This window comes from Monodelphis domestica, chromosome 8 (genome assembly GCF_027887165.1).
Source record: "Monodelphis domestica isolate mMonDom1 chromosome 8, mMonDom1.pri, whole genome shotgun sequence".
In the NCBI taxonomy this organism is placed as follows: domain Eukaryota; kingdom Metazoa; phylum Chordata; class Mammalia; order Didelphimorphia; family Didelphidae; genus Monodelphis; species Monodelphis domestica.
The window spans coordinates 58,101,810-58,116,297 of NC_077234.1; the positions used below are offsets into that span (position 1 = coordinate 58,101,810).

The following is a 14,488-nucleotide window of genomic DNA, read 5'->3' on the forward strand; positions in this document are numbered from 1 at the left end:
CATTTGCCTAGACATTACCCTTGTGTTTTAGATTTATTACTAGGACAGAAAGCAAAGGTTTAAAAAAAATTAGGAATAGAATCACAATACTTTTTTTTAATAGCAAATAATATATACTGCTAATTGCATTAGCAAGAGATCAATATGAAAACATTCTACAACCAAAGCAACCAAAATTAGAAGGGAAGCAACAAACTGGGGAAAAAAAATCTTTTATAACAAAATTCTCTGAAAAAGGTCTCATTTCTATATACAAATAACTAAGTCAAATTGATAAGAAATCAAATCACTCCTCAGTTGACAAATGGTCCGGGGATATGAATAGGCAGTTTTCAGAGGAAGAAATCAAAACTATCAATAATCATATGAAAAAATGTTTTAAATCCCTCCTGGTTAGAGAAATGCAAATCAAAACAACTCGGGTAACACTTTATATCTACCAGAGTGACCAATGTGACAGTAAAGGAAAATAACCAATGTTGGAGGAGATGTGGTAAAATTGGGACACTAATGCATTGCTTGTGGAGTTGTGAATTGATCCAACCATTCTGGAAGGCAATTTGGAATTATGCCCAAAGGACTATAAAAGAATGCATACATACCCTCTGATCTAGCAATACCATGACTAGGTTTGTATCCCAAAGAGATTTTTTTTAAAATGGGAAAGGATCTGTTTGTACAAAAATATTTATAGTTGCACTTTTTGTGGTGTCAAAAAATTGGAAAATAAGGGAATGTCCCTCAATTGGGAAATGGCTGAACAAATTGTAGTATATGATAGTGATGGAATACTATTATGCTATGAGGAATGATGAATCGATGGATTTCTATAAGAACTAGAAAGACCTCCATGAACTTATGCAGAGTGAAATGAGAAGAACCAGGAGAATATTATACACAGTAACAGAAACACTGTGGGACAATCAAATGTCATTGACTTTGCTACTAAAAGCAATGTAATGATCTAGGATGATTCTGAGTGACTTATGAGAAAAAATGCTATCCACCTCTAGAGAAAGAACTGTGGGAGTAGAAATCCAGAAGAAAAGATATGATTTATCATTTGTTTATATGAATATATGATTTGGGGTTTTGGTTTTAAAATGTTATTCTGTTACAAAAATGAATAATATGGAAATAGATTTTGAGTGATAATACATGTGTAATCCAGTGAAATTGCTTGTCAACTCCAGGAGGTGGAGAGGGAAGAGGGGAGGGAGACAACAAGAATCATTTAACCATAGAAAAAATTTAAAAATTAAATAAAATTTAAAAAAAAATTAAAAAACATTCCACAATCTGGCAACTTTCACATTGTCAAAATTTTGTTCTAGTGTTTGAAAAATCATAGTTCAGTATATTCTTGTCAGTGTTTAGGATGTACAGAACACTGTTAGCTTTAGCACTTAGCTGGCAGAACCTCACAGGTTTGAGGTCATGTTACTAGGAATAAAGCTATGGAAAGCATGTGTACATGTAAGGGAGGTCAAAAACAGGGTCAATATTAGTAGTATTAGTGATGGTAACCTAGCAATATGATTATATTTTAGCTAAATTATATATATGTGTGTATATATATTAAAAGGATTTTTAAAGCTACATCACATGATTTTTACAATTAGTTACTAGAAGACTAAGGAAAGCACCTAGTAGCTTGAACAAAGGCAATATGAAAAGAATACACTTTTTAATATATATAAAAAATCATTCAGAAACTACTAGGCTTTATGCAAAATGCTCCCTCTTATGGGCCATTTAAGGGTACCACACCCCTAAGAAAGAATTTGATGGAAAAACATTTGCTAAGTTCACAACTTTGGGAAAGATCAGTTCAGAGTTATATTAAATGATTACCCTACTTTGGAGGGTGAGAAAAAAGAAGAAAAAAAGAAATACTTCCTAGAGCATCAATTTTTCTCATCTACTTTATTTGACAGATGTTAACTGTTCTGCTTTTTTCACTTTTTGCCTGTGACAAAATTTGTTCACTTTTCTAGTCTTCAGTATACAATGTAGTATAAGTTAATCCTCAGTTCTAGAGTATGTCAAAATACTGTCTTTATTCCTTGGTTTGACCATACCACAAAAAAGTAAGGAGTAGGATCACAATACAATGCTCCATATAAGAAAATTCCTAAATTAGGCAGAGATTAACTAATTCTTGGTCTCTTTATGATTGAGGAAAAAGTTAAGGTTATCAGAAATGTTGGGTTAAAAAAATGAGTAGACCATATTATAATATCTATTAATGAACAGGGGGAAGTTGGGGAGAATTAGGGAAAAGGCAGACCTTTTCTTAGAACTTCCTTGTGTACTTGAAAAGGGTAAGGGGGAAAAGGGGGTTATTTTTTAAAGGGTTGGACTTGATTATTTAAGACTTTGGTCACCAGGAATTTAATTAATTCCAAAGAGATTTTATTTACAATCTATTTACAAAATGTAGAAAGAATGAAGCAAGAAATTAGAGAGAGGATAAGGTAAGATATCTAGCCTGAGCACTAAGTAATTTACTCCCCGCCCTCCGGGCAGGGAGAATTAGTTTCAGCTGGCCTCAGCAAAGCCAAGGACCCAGGAAGTCTCTTCAGAAAATCCAGCAGTTAAGAGTCAACTTTTCACTCACCAAGTATCAGTCCAGTCAGCAGATTCTTCTGCCCCTCTTCATCAGCTTCAACTTGAAAGCATAAAGAATTGACATCCAGCAGAAGTGGAAGTCCAATCTGAACTCCACTCCAAGAATTCCAGTTCCAAGTTGAAATCTACTTTTAAAAACATTTTCTCTTGCATCACTTCCCCTAATTCCACATCTACCCATCACAGTTGACGCTCTGCTCTGGGACTGCCCAGAAGACAGTTAGTTGATTCTGATTTGTTACCCTCTATCACACACATGGATCACAGACCTCCCACTTCATGATTAAGTAGGATATTTGCACTTTTGGTGATTAGATCTAAAAGAGCAGATCTTCATACTTAACTTTTAAGTACCGTGTTTGCACTTTTTGTGATTGAATTTAAAAATACACAGGTCTCCATACTTAACTTTTAAGTATGGTGTTTACGCTTTGGGGGATTAAAATCTAAAAATAGACATGTTACAGTTTAAATCTTCACAATCACAAGGAAGAACTAAGTACCTTCATTGTTACAATCAGGGGAGAGCCAAATCCAGGCTTCACAAGAGGCTGATTGATATAACTGGTAGCTTCAGCCCAAGCCTTGTATTCTGAGATGTCTGTAGGGACCTATAATAGCCTTTCTCAACCTCTTCCTTCTTTGCTGAAGCTCACTTCTATTTTTATTTCTTTCTTTACTTATTGCCACCAGTCCACTGCTTCTTTCTGGCTCATCTCTTAGGTTCACCTTCTTCCTCTTGGTGTGTCTCTTACAGAATCTTGTGTGCCTTTTAAAGAACTTCAAGGTATGAATCAATTTTGCCTTCTGGCTTCAAGACCTAGATATTCTCAAGGTTAAGAGGGGAATGCTTCTCCATCTAAAGAACAAATCCCAAGATCCCAGGCAGTTCTCAAATCCCTTTTATATTCTTTTCATGGGTTTCTAAGGCCAAAGAATTCATTGCTTAGCATTCAGCTTGCTAGTGATGTACTTATCTAGGCTGGTCTTCAAAAAGCTGACATAATTTATCACCTTGGAGTCAGGAAGATCAGGCATGACTCAGGTGGGTCCATTGGTTCAAGCTTGGGAATGAAACAAAATAAGATATTTACAGACCATTGATAACCTCAACAAAAGAAAACTTATTCAATAAGAACATGAAAAAGATATTCAGCAAAGATGTGGTGTTAGTTTAGTTGGGTACAGCATGTCCCACCTTCTCATTTGCCATGATGGTTTTCTTCATCAGAGAGTTGGGTTGACTTTAAGGGCAATGGGAATGCTGCCAATGTTGAAGGGCCTGGATAGCTCACACAATAAGCTTTTATGCCGTAGGTTACTGGGAAACTCTATTAATAGTTTGAGACTTAGTCCTTAGGAAGAATTAAGTTTGGAGAATAGTTTTTATTTCTATCTTGAGGAAAAATTAGCCTATATGATAGAAACCTTTAAGGCCATGTATATTTGCTGCATTTCTAGCCTCATAATGGACCTATTTTTATGGTTCCAACCAGATTAGTAGTAAATGTTGCTTCTATCATGACACAGGTACAAATCCTGACTTGAACACTTACTGGGTGTATGACCTTATACATATCACTTAACTGATGGGCCTCAGTTTGTTCCTCTGTAAAATAGTAATCATAACACCTACTTCACAGGGTTTGAAAAGTGCTTTGTAAACTTTATAAGTATTATACAGGGGCAGCTAAGTGGCTCAGTGGATTGAGAGCCAGGCCTAGAGATGAGAGGTCCTAAGTTCAAATCTGGCCTCAGACCCTTCCTAGCTGTGTGACCCTGGGCAAGTTACTTAACCCCCATCGCCTAGCCCTTACCACCCTTCTGCCTTGGAAACAACACACAATATTGATCCTAAGACAGGAGGTAAAGGTTTAAAAAAATTATTATATAGACATCAGCTATATCAGCAATACATCAGAGATTCTGCTCCTTTTGATGTATCCTTTGAAACTGTGATGGTCCTTCGAGCAGGACTTTGTGGAGGAGGAGCTCAAATCATTATAATTACAGGGAGCATAGAAGAGAGAGAGTCAAACAAGTGATTCAGATGATGGACATAGGAGGTTTTTTCCCCCATGTAGTTAATTTGTTTTAATTGTATGGTGTTAAATCACCTTGCAAACAGATTACAGTCACTACCATTTGTCAGTAGGTACTCTTTTTTTGGCAAACTGAGCAAATTAAAATTTTTAAAATCAAATTTTTATTATCATGTAGAAAAAATAAATTTAAAAAAACTATCTACCTACAGGTCAAATGATGCCTATAGCAAAACTGAAAATAGAAAATCTACACTTGCAGCAGCTTTAAAATAAAACCTTAGTGCAAGAACAATAACCAAGTTAATTGCAGAATCAGTACTAATGAAAGAAGATGGAAAGTCCTCTCATCCAGAGGTAGAGCGCAGTGCACAAGGCTAAGACAATATTCAATAATCTAAATAAGACTGAGCCAAATTTGATGGATGACCAGGGGTCAAGACTTCCAGTTCATTTCATGTTCCTCAGATTCCCAGTCAGAGGAACTCGGGCTATCTACCTGAAGTCATGAATAGAAACCTTCTCTCCTCCATCCTCATTGAAGACCTCCAATGAGACCTCCCAAGGAAGCCATTACATTTTATGTTCACTATTATTGGTGAGAAGTGCTCCGCGCTCATCTGCCTCTTCCTCATGGACTCTCCCTTCTGTATATGTCAGTCCAATAGCTATGTCCTCACCTCACCTCAACCCATTCTTTCCCAAATCCTGACTTGGACATCGCCCATTGTAATCATAATTCCCATTCATGTCGTGTTTAAAAATTCACAAAGAAATCTCTTCATAACATCTCTTGTGAAGAAGGTAAACGTGACATTATGATGGCCATTTTACAGATGAGCCTCTAAGAGCTGAAGTGACAGAGCTGTGGTCATATGGCTGATGTTACCTTTATTTGAACCCTGGCCTCCTGGCACCAAGGCCACCATTCTTTGATTCTCCCAGGGCCAGGCCTTGAAGGTGATCCTTCCTCATTTTTTCTGTTCTTTCTCCAAGGTGAAAGTGACCAAGTGACAGAGCTCTGGCATCAATTCCTCCAGGAAGTTTTCCCTGAGCTAGCCCGTACTGAGGTCTCCTGTCCCCACACTGAAAGTGATCTCTTGCCCTGCTCTTCAAATTCTCCAAACCTATTCTACCTGAATCTCTCTTTTGTTCTTATCACATTCTAATTTATAGCATTTGGGTGGGGGAATATATTTTTATATCCCATCATTAGATTGTAAAGTCTCGGAGGACACAACTGTTATATTTTAAAATCTTTGGTCTCCTAATACATTAGGACTTGTCCATGGTAGGCACATCAAATGAACACAAATTGAATGCAATTCTCTCTATCAGACCATATGTGTATGTGTGGCATGGGGGGGGGGGGGAAGGAAGGGGGGGAAGAGAGACAGACAGAAACAGAGAGACAGAGAGAGTGTGTGTGTGTAGAGGGGAAAGGAGAGAGGGAGGGAGAGAGAAAAGAGAAAGAGAGAATGAGAGAAACTGAGAGAGAAGAAGGGAGGGAGAGATAGAGAGACAAAAAGAGGGGAGAGAAAAGGGGAGAGAGAGAAAGAGAAAGGGGGAAGGAGAGAGGGAGAGAGAGAAAAAGAGGGAGGGAGGGAAAGAGAAAAGAGAAAGACTGAGAGATCATGAGAGAAAGACTGAGAGAGAAGAGGGGAGGGAGAGGTAGAGAGACAGAAAGAGAGGGGAGAGAAAGGGGAGAGAGAGAGGGAGGGAGAGAGAAGAGGGAGGGAGAGAAAAAAGAGAAAGACTGAGAGATCATGAGAGAGAGAGAGACTGAGAGAGAAGGGAGGGAGAGGTAGAGAGACAAAGAGGGGAGAGAAATGGGGGGGGGGGGAGTGGAGAGAAAGGGAGAGAGACAGACAGACAGAAACAGAGACAGAGACAGAGAAGTAGAGAACAAGCGACTCCGGAAGACTGTTTTCTTAAAGATTGGGAGTTGTTGAGGCGCATCCCACAATGCAACCCACATTGTAGTAAAAACACACCAGCTCTCACACCGAGTTCCTCCCTCAGACAATGCTTCCATTTCTCTGGCGATTTTCCAGATCTAAAGATCCTGGCATCAACCTCAGAGCGGGAGGGTTCAGCACTATTGTCTCTCATCCTTCACTCAGGCTTCTGTATATGGAAAGCATGGATTCTGCTGATCTCTAGCTCACTGTCTGCAGTACCCTGCGGAGACTTTGGATAGACTGGGCTTGGCCCTAAATGATGTTGAAATTCCCCAATCCACCATCTTGGTGATGTTCACAAGATTAGGGGATTCCAAACTCACTATATAATATAATCCCGGGATGTATAGCCTTCTCTCCCAGTGCATAGAGGCCTTTCACCTCCACCCTAAATTATAGAAATATATGCTGTAAAATCTATATCAGATTGCTTTCTGACTCAAGATGGGAGTGAGGAGGGAGGGGAAGAGGAGGAGAATTTGGCTCCATTTTTTTAAAAAAATTAAAAATCATCTTTACATGAAATTGAGATAAAAATAAATTTTTATTTTTTTAAAAAAGAAATATATGTGGCAAAGAGCCTTCATAAAATGGAAAGGATGTAATTGTTACTGTGGTATGCAATAGGTTGCCCTTCACCTTTGATCTTCATTCCCCATCACTCCTGGATGGGGTTCTTTGGGTCTAGGTGGAAAGGATTCAGCCTCAAAGTTCAAGGACTTGTCTATTGTTGGGCTCTCCACCTACCCCACTGCTTCTCTCAGATCATCTATCCTAAAGGACTTAGAGTTCTGGCAAGATTCAACGGTGATGGAGAGGGAGAGGGTATGAAGAGTAAAGTAAAAGATGTTTCTTTATTACAGTGAGTGAAATTATTTTTGTTGTATGTTTTTCAGACTATTATAGAAAAATGTACACCAGTCATGAAGATATTGGGTATGATTTTGAAGATGGACCAAGAGAAAAGAAGACTCATAAGCCTAACCCCAACATTGATGGTGGCTGGGCTTGGATGATTGTCCTTTCCTCTTTCGTGGTACACATACTCATCATGGGGTCCCAGATGGCACTAGGTGTGCTGAACATGGAATGGCTTGAAGAATTCCATCAGAGTCGAGGCTTGACTGCCTGGGTTAGCTCCCTTAGCATGGGGATCACACTCATCGTGGGTATGTCTGACAGAATCCCAGAGACACTAGATAAGTAGACACGGCATGGAAATTCCCCTTCTCCCCCTCTAGGCTCTCACCCTATTAAGACATAGACCATTGGTAGGTACTCCTCTTAGATGGTTCTTTTTGAAGTCCTCCTCTGCTAATGACTTCAATCCATTATCTTCTTAACTTCTTTCTCACTTTTCTCTTTTTAAACAAAATTATTGATGCTTTGAAATATCCACCAACAACATGTTAGCATAAAGTTATCTGTGTATATCCTTCCTTATAGACATTTTAACATAGTGGCACTTCTTTAGGAAAAAAAAAGTGAAAAAATATTAAAATTTAAGAGCCATTGTTGTGCATTGTATACTGGTTCTGGCTTCAAATCTTACTTTTGATATTTACCTCCTTTGTGACTTTGAGCAAAACCCTAAATGTCCCTGGACCTCAGTTTCCTCATGTGTGAATAAAAATGGTGGGTGTGGGGAAGAATTATACCAGATGACCTTTAAGGCCCCTTCCAGCTATAAATCTATGTTCTCGTGGCCACTGCATTTTACATATGGGGAAACCGAGGCCAATGGAATTGACATGATTTGTGCAAGGTGGTATAGGCAGAAGGTAGTAGAACCAGTGTCTACATGCAGCAACTAAACCCAGAGCTCAGTGTCCATTCCATTTCCCAGTCTGCTTTTCTCTTGACCTACTTTTTTGAGTGAAAGGATCTGGGGCAGACTGCTTAACTGGAACAAGGGACAATTAAAAGTTTAGATTCAAGGGGCAGCTAGGTGGCTTAGTAGTTCAACTGCCAGCCCTAGAAATAGGAGGTCCTAGCTTCAAATGTGACCTCAGATGCTTCCTAGCTGTGTGACTTTAAGCAAGTGACTTAACCCCTATCGCCTAGCCCTCACTGATCTTCTGCTTTGGAACCAATACACACAATATCAATTCTAGGACAGAAGGTAAGAGTTTAAAAAAATAGAGTTTATATTCAGGGGCAAGAAATTACCACTGCTAATAATAGCTAACATCTATAGAGTACCTACTGTGTGCCAAGCACTATACTAAGCGTGTTTCGACTATTATCTCACTAGATCCATACGATAACCCTTAGAGGTAGCTACCATTATTATCCTCATTTTACAGATGAGGAAACTGAGGCTAAGTGACTTTCCCAGGGACACAGAAATAGTAAATGTTTGAGACCAGATTTGAACTCTCCATCTTCCTGACTTCAAGCCTAGCATTCTATCTATTGTACCCTCTGGTTGCCTTTAATTTCCAAAAGATTTAGAGAGAAGCCAAGGATTGAAAGTAGTCTCTATAGGCTTATAAATGTGATACACAAACCGCACAGCAGTCATATACCAACTGACTTCTGATCCACTTATTTGTCACCCCCCCCACCCTTGTGGATGAGCCCTTTGGTGTAGCTTTTATCAAAAAATTTTATCAAAAATATCAAAAAACAAAAAAATTGTTTGTTTATTTTTAAAACCCTTACTGCCTATATGAGTATCAATACCAAGTACTGATTTCCAGGCAGAAGAGTGGTAAGAGCTGCTAGGCAGTGGGGATGGTGTCTTGCCCAGAGTCACGCAGCTAGGAAGAGTCTACCTAGTTGCCCCCATCAAGAGCAATTACTGAAATGATGCTAAAAAACCATTCCAGCTGAGCCACAGGCTATCTCTTTTGTTTTGTTTTTTTTTTAATTTTCTTCCCCACATCCGTGGTCTCATTTCGGCCTCATGACAACCCTGTGAGGAGAGTCCTTCAGCTATCACTGTCTTCATTTTAGGAATAACTAAGGCTGGAGGGGCAAAATGATGTGAACATTCTTACAAAGCTGGTATGGGTCAGGAGGATTCAAACTTGGGTCTTCCCATATTTAATAGTCAAGATCCTTCTTTATGAATGGATAAATGCATTTATTAAGCACTATGAAAAGCTCTAGGAATGCAAATGGAAAAAGCCAAGACAGTCTCTACTCTCAAGGAGCTCACAATTGGCAGAAATAACAAAGTAAGACTAACCCAATGGATGGCATGAGTATCTTCAGTCAGAGTGAGGTTGGGGAGGACGTAGAAAATACAGAGAAAAGGGGGATGGTAAAGAGAGAGAACCTTGGGATGCAGAGCTAGAGCTAATGGGAAAACATGGCGGTCCTCTGCTTCCCAGAAATGAATAGTTAGTGACTTCAAATATCAGGAACAGTCAGCCAGCCAGACCAGGTCTCATCAAGCCTGGGACCAAAGGAAAGGCAAGGAGGGAGGATGCTCCAGATGGTAGTCCATATTCCTGTCATCTGACCAACCTAGATGGGCTTCTATCATATCATTATTGTTGTTAATGTTTTCACTTCCAGATATAAAAACACCAATTCCAAAAGTCTAATTTGTAAAATAGCTATAAGAAGAACTAAACTTAGGTTATATATATTACAAAGAAGATATTTTTACTTTCTGTAATGGTGATTGGACCAAATGATCTCTAAGATTTCATCCCATTCAAAATCTATAATTCTATCAAATGAAATTAATTTAATTACCTTCAGTAATGCTGATTTTATCTAGACATTAGCACAACATTTTTCATAGACCTAGGGCTAGCAGGGACCACAGAAATCATATAGTCTAACCCCTTTGTTTTACAGATGAGAAAATGGAGGCATAGGGAAGTTGTGGCTGAGATCAAGATGGCTCAGTAGATCTAGAATCAGAAAGCCTTGAATTTTAACTTGACCTCAGATACTTCCTAGCTGTGTGATTCTGGGCAATTTACTTAATCTCTGTTTGCCTCAGTTTCCTTATCTGTAAAATGAAAATGATCGCCCCTTCTTTATAGGATTGTTATGAAGATAAAATGAGATAATATGGATAAGTTCTTTGCAAACCTTTAAGTGCAGTCTAAATACTAGTTGTTGTTGTTATAGATAGTAAGCATCAGAACCATAATTTGGTTCCAGAGTTCTGATACCAGAGCCAGAATTCATTGCATCATAGTGTGATTCTGCCCCCAGTTTTGGCACCAAAAACACCAATGCTAGAGTCAGTCAAGTCATCGCCTTTTCATGGAATGAATAGAAAAAAACAATCCTGGAAGGGTGGATAAGGGATCTGTAAAATAATATGCCTATTATTGAAGGTAATTGAATTAATTACAATAATGTGATCTGCCGCTTGGTTTAGAGGGTCTCCTATGTTTTTCCTAACTGTGTGATCCTATGCGTCTGTAAACCACAGGTAGGGAGTCATTTCTAAAGCATTTTGCTGAGCTGAATTAAAATAAAGAATCTTATTGCCTAGGATCATGGATTTGGTGTGATCAAATGGATTTTGGAGGTCATTTGGACCAGATACCTTTATCATATAATTGAGGACAGTGAAAGGCAAAGGGTTCGTTCGGTGCATCGCCTGGCTATGTACCAGGATGTGAACTCACACTTTGCCCATACAAGACGACATATATGTGTCTGCTTAGTTGCTTTCACCTGTAAGTGATTAAGCTGCTCCTTCCTGTCCACTGAACTCCTCCACTCCTGAACCAAACCAAGGTCCTGCTGTCAAAGGGGAAACACTGAAGATTGGCAAAACCAAGAAAAGACCTTTCAATCATCACTTATTCATTCAGGAAAGAACAAACAAAGCCTAAGGGGACACAGGCAAAATGAAAGACAAGAATGCTGTGACCCACATTTTATCGCTCTTCTTAACAAGGAGTTCTAACACTTCCTTTCTTTACATAAACACTCTGAGATGAGGCAGTAGGAACCCGCCTTCAGATTTTAGGAGAGAGGATCCTACAGGGTCACACTAGGAAGTCCTCCATCAGCCCTAGAGTAAGACCCAGGAGGGTGGGCTTTGGAGTCAGATTCACATTTATAGAGCACTTTAAAAAGAAATGGGGCAGCTAGGCAGCTCAGTGGATTGAGAGCAGGCTTAGAGACGGAAGGTCCTGGATTCAAATTTGACCTCAGACACTTCCTAGCTGTGTGACCCTGAACAAGTCACTTAACCCCCATTGCCTAGCCCTTACCACCCTTCTGCCTTAGAACCAGTACAAGTATTAATTCGAAGATGACAAGTGAGGGTTTAAAGAAAAAGAAAAGCCATTGAAAGGAGAAATTAGAGATAATCCACTGAGGGAAGACTTGAGCATTTAAAGGGACCAGGGTTGGATTTTAGGTGAAATAATCTGAGTGATGGAGATGAAAAGAGAGAGAACACTCCTGGCATGGGGGGGCAGCCAGGGAAAATGAACAGCCAGGAGATGGAATGCTGTGTTCCTGGAACAGCCAGGAGGCTACACAATGAAACAAGCCACAAACGTGTATTAGGTGTCTACTTGTGCCAGACATTCTCCTGAGAATACAAAGACAAAAAGATGCCAGGCTCTGCCTCCAGGATCTTACGTGCTTTGGCAGTTTGGGAGGTTGGGGGAACCACACTCAGGGATGGAATAAGCCACATGCAGAGGTCGAAAATACTTTTTTTTCTAGGTGTAACAACTTGCTTATTATAAGTTGTGATTAAAGGTTGATTGAGGAGCAGCTGGATTGCTCAGTGGATAGAGTGCCAGCCCTGGAATCAGGACCCAAGTTCAAATCTGGCCTCAGATGCTTCCTAGCTGTGTGACCCTGGGCAAGTCACTTTACTCCAATTGTCTAGTCCTGACTGCTCTTTTGCTTTAGAAGTGATACAAAAGGGGGCAGCTGGGTAGCTCAGTGGATTGAGAGCCAGTCTTAGAGACGGGAGGTCCTAGGTTCAAATCTGGCCTCAGCCACTTCCCAGCTGTGTGACCCTGGGCAAGTCACTTGACCCCCATTGCCTAGCCCTTACCACTCTTCTGCCTTGGAGCCAATACACAGTATTGACTCCAAGACGGAAGGTAAGGGTTTAAAAAAAAAAGAAGTGATACAAAATTGATTCTTAGACAGAAGGTTAGGGTTATTAATAAAAATATGTAAAAGATTGATTGGTTCCTTAGCTTGCTTTTTAAGGGCTAAGGTGACTGGACCTATGATTTCATTGACATAGGACCTCCCAGGTGAGAAAACTCTCTCTCCTCGCATAGGTCAGCACCTTCTCTGCAGCTTAGTGTTAGAGAGTTGTCTAGAGCACTCAGAGGTTGTGACTTGTTCAATGACTCAAAGCCAGAATATGTTAGAGAAGGGATTTGAACTCAGGTCTTCTGGACTTTAAGAACATCTCTTTCTCCATTACCCAAGACTGACATTTACCTGTAATAAAAGGTCCCTAATTTTCTCATACTTAAAATGCATTAATAAATGTGGCTTCCAGGGCAACACCATGGAGGGGACACAACCCACACAGTCTAGGGCAGTGATGGAGAACCTTTTAGAGACCGAGTGCCCAAACAGCAATCCTCATACCACATGTGAGCCCCCACCCCAGACAGGGGAGGGAGGAAATGCTCCCATTGGACTGCTGGGAAGAGGGGGTGGGTAAAATGAGAAATGTCCTCAGATGTGTGTGGCAAGGGGGAAGAGAACAACCCCCCTCTGGCACGCGTGCCATAGATTTGCCAATACAGGTCTAGGGTATCTTTGTTTGGGTTAGTCTTGGAGTCTAGTAGAAAGAATCAGGCTAAGATCATTGAGAGGTATAGTGGAAATAACAGGGAATTTTAAGTCAAAAGAAAGGCCTGGGTTCAAATCCTGGATTTCCCATTTATTACATGAATATATATATACATATGCAAATGTATTACATAAGCAAGTCACTTAAATTCTCTGGACCATCTTTCCTCGTGTGTAAAATGGGAAGGGTGGACTCAAAGCCTTCTGAGATCCCGTTAGCCTCTAAGCCTCATCCTCAACCCTGGCACATAGCTCTAAATGGTTCTTACTTCATTGGTGGGAGCACTGGGGCACACCAGGTCAGTGGTAGAGCTAAGCCATACCCCCACAGTCTTAAGACCTCAGAAGAGGAGAATTTGCCACCAAAAGTTCTAAGTTTCTCTTCTCACCAGAGTTTACTCATCCTGTTGATCAAAGATTTAAAAATGCATTTATTGTTGTTCAGCCATGTCTGACTCTTCCAGACCCCTTTTGGGATTTTCTTGCCAAAGATACTGGAGTGGTTTGCCATTTCCTTCTCCAGCTCATTTGACAGATGGAGAAACCGAGACAAATAGGGGTTAAAGGACTTGCCCAGGTTCACACCACTAGTAAATGCCAGAAGCTAGATTAGGAACTTGGGTCCTTCTGATACCAGCTCCACTGCTCTATCCACTGTACTACACAGCTGCCCTGAGAAAGTGAGAAGCTCATTGTTAACTGGGAAGGATTCCAAACTTCAATGGAAAATTGAAGAGAGAGACGTCTTGTAGACTGTTTTCCCATTTGCAGACTATTTCGCTTTAGGATTTGCCTCTTTGCCAATTGATGATTCTCTAAGAGCCTCGTGTGGGAAGGAACATTCAATGAACATGCAACTCTCAAATTAGGTTGGTTGGTGAATAATTGGGCAGAGTGAATGGACTGTTTCAAATTTGTTAAAACTGTACTTTCAGAAAACAGCGATGACTCAGAGAACACCGCCCATGAGATCTTCACAGTCTTGTTTGACTGTGTGGGAACCTGAAGTTCTAGGTCATTTTTAGTGGTATATTTTGGCTCAGGAAGACCTGGTTTTGAATACTGTCTCAGATACATACACAACATTAGTTGTGT

The 14,488-nt window shown here is 40.0% G+C and overlaps 1 protein-coding gene across 1 annotated transcript in view; it reads left to right on the forward strand.

The window, feature by feature from the left end:
• SLC16A14 (solute carrier family 16 member 14) overlaps window positions 1-14,488 on the forward strand; it is a 55,136-nt gene that overhangs the window by 10,897 nt on the left and 29,751 nt on the right. Inside the window, exon 2 of the mRNA XM_016425257.2 lies at window positions 7,531-7,803. Coding sequence (XP_016280743.1) covers window positions 7,545-7,803 — 259 coding nt within the window. The 5' untranslated portion in view covers window positions 7,531-7,544. The remainder of the gene's footprint in view (window positions 1-7,530; window positions 7,804-14,488) is intronic.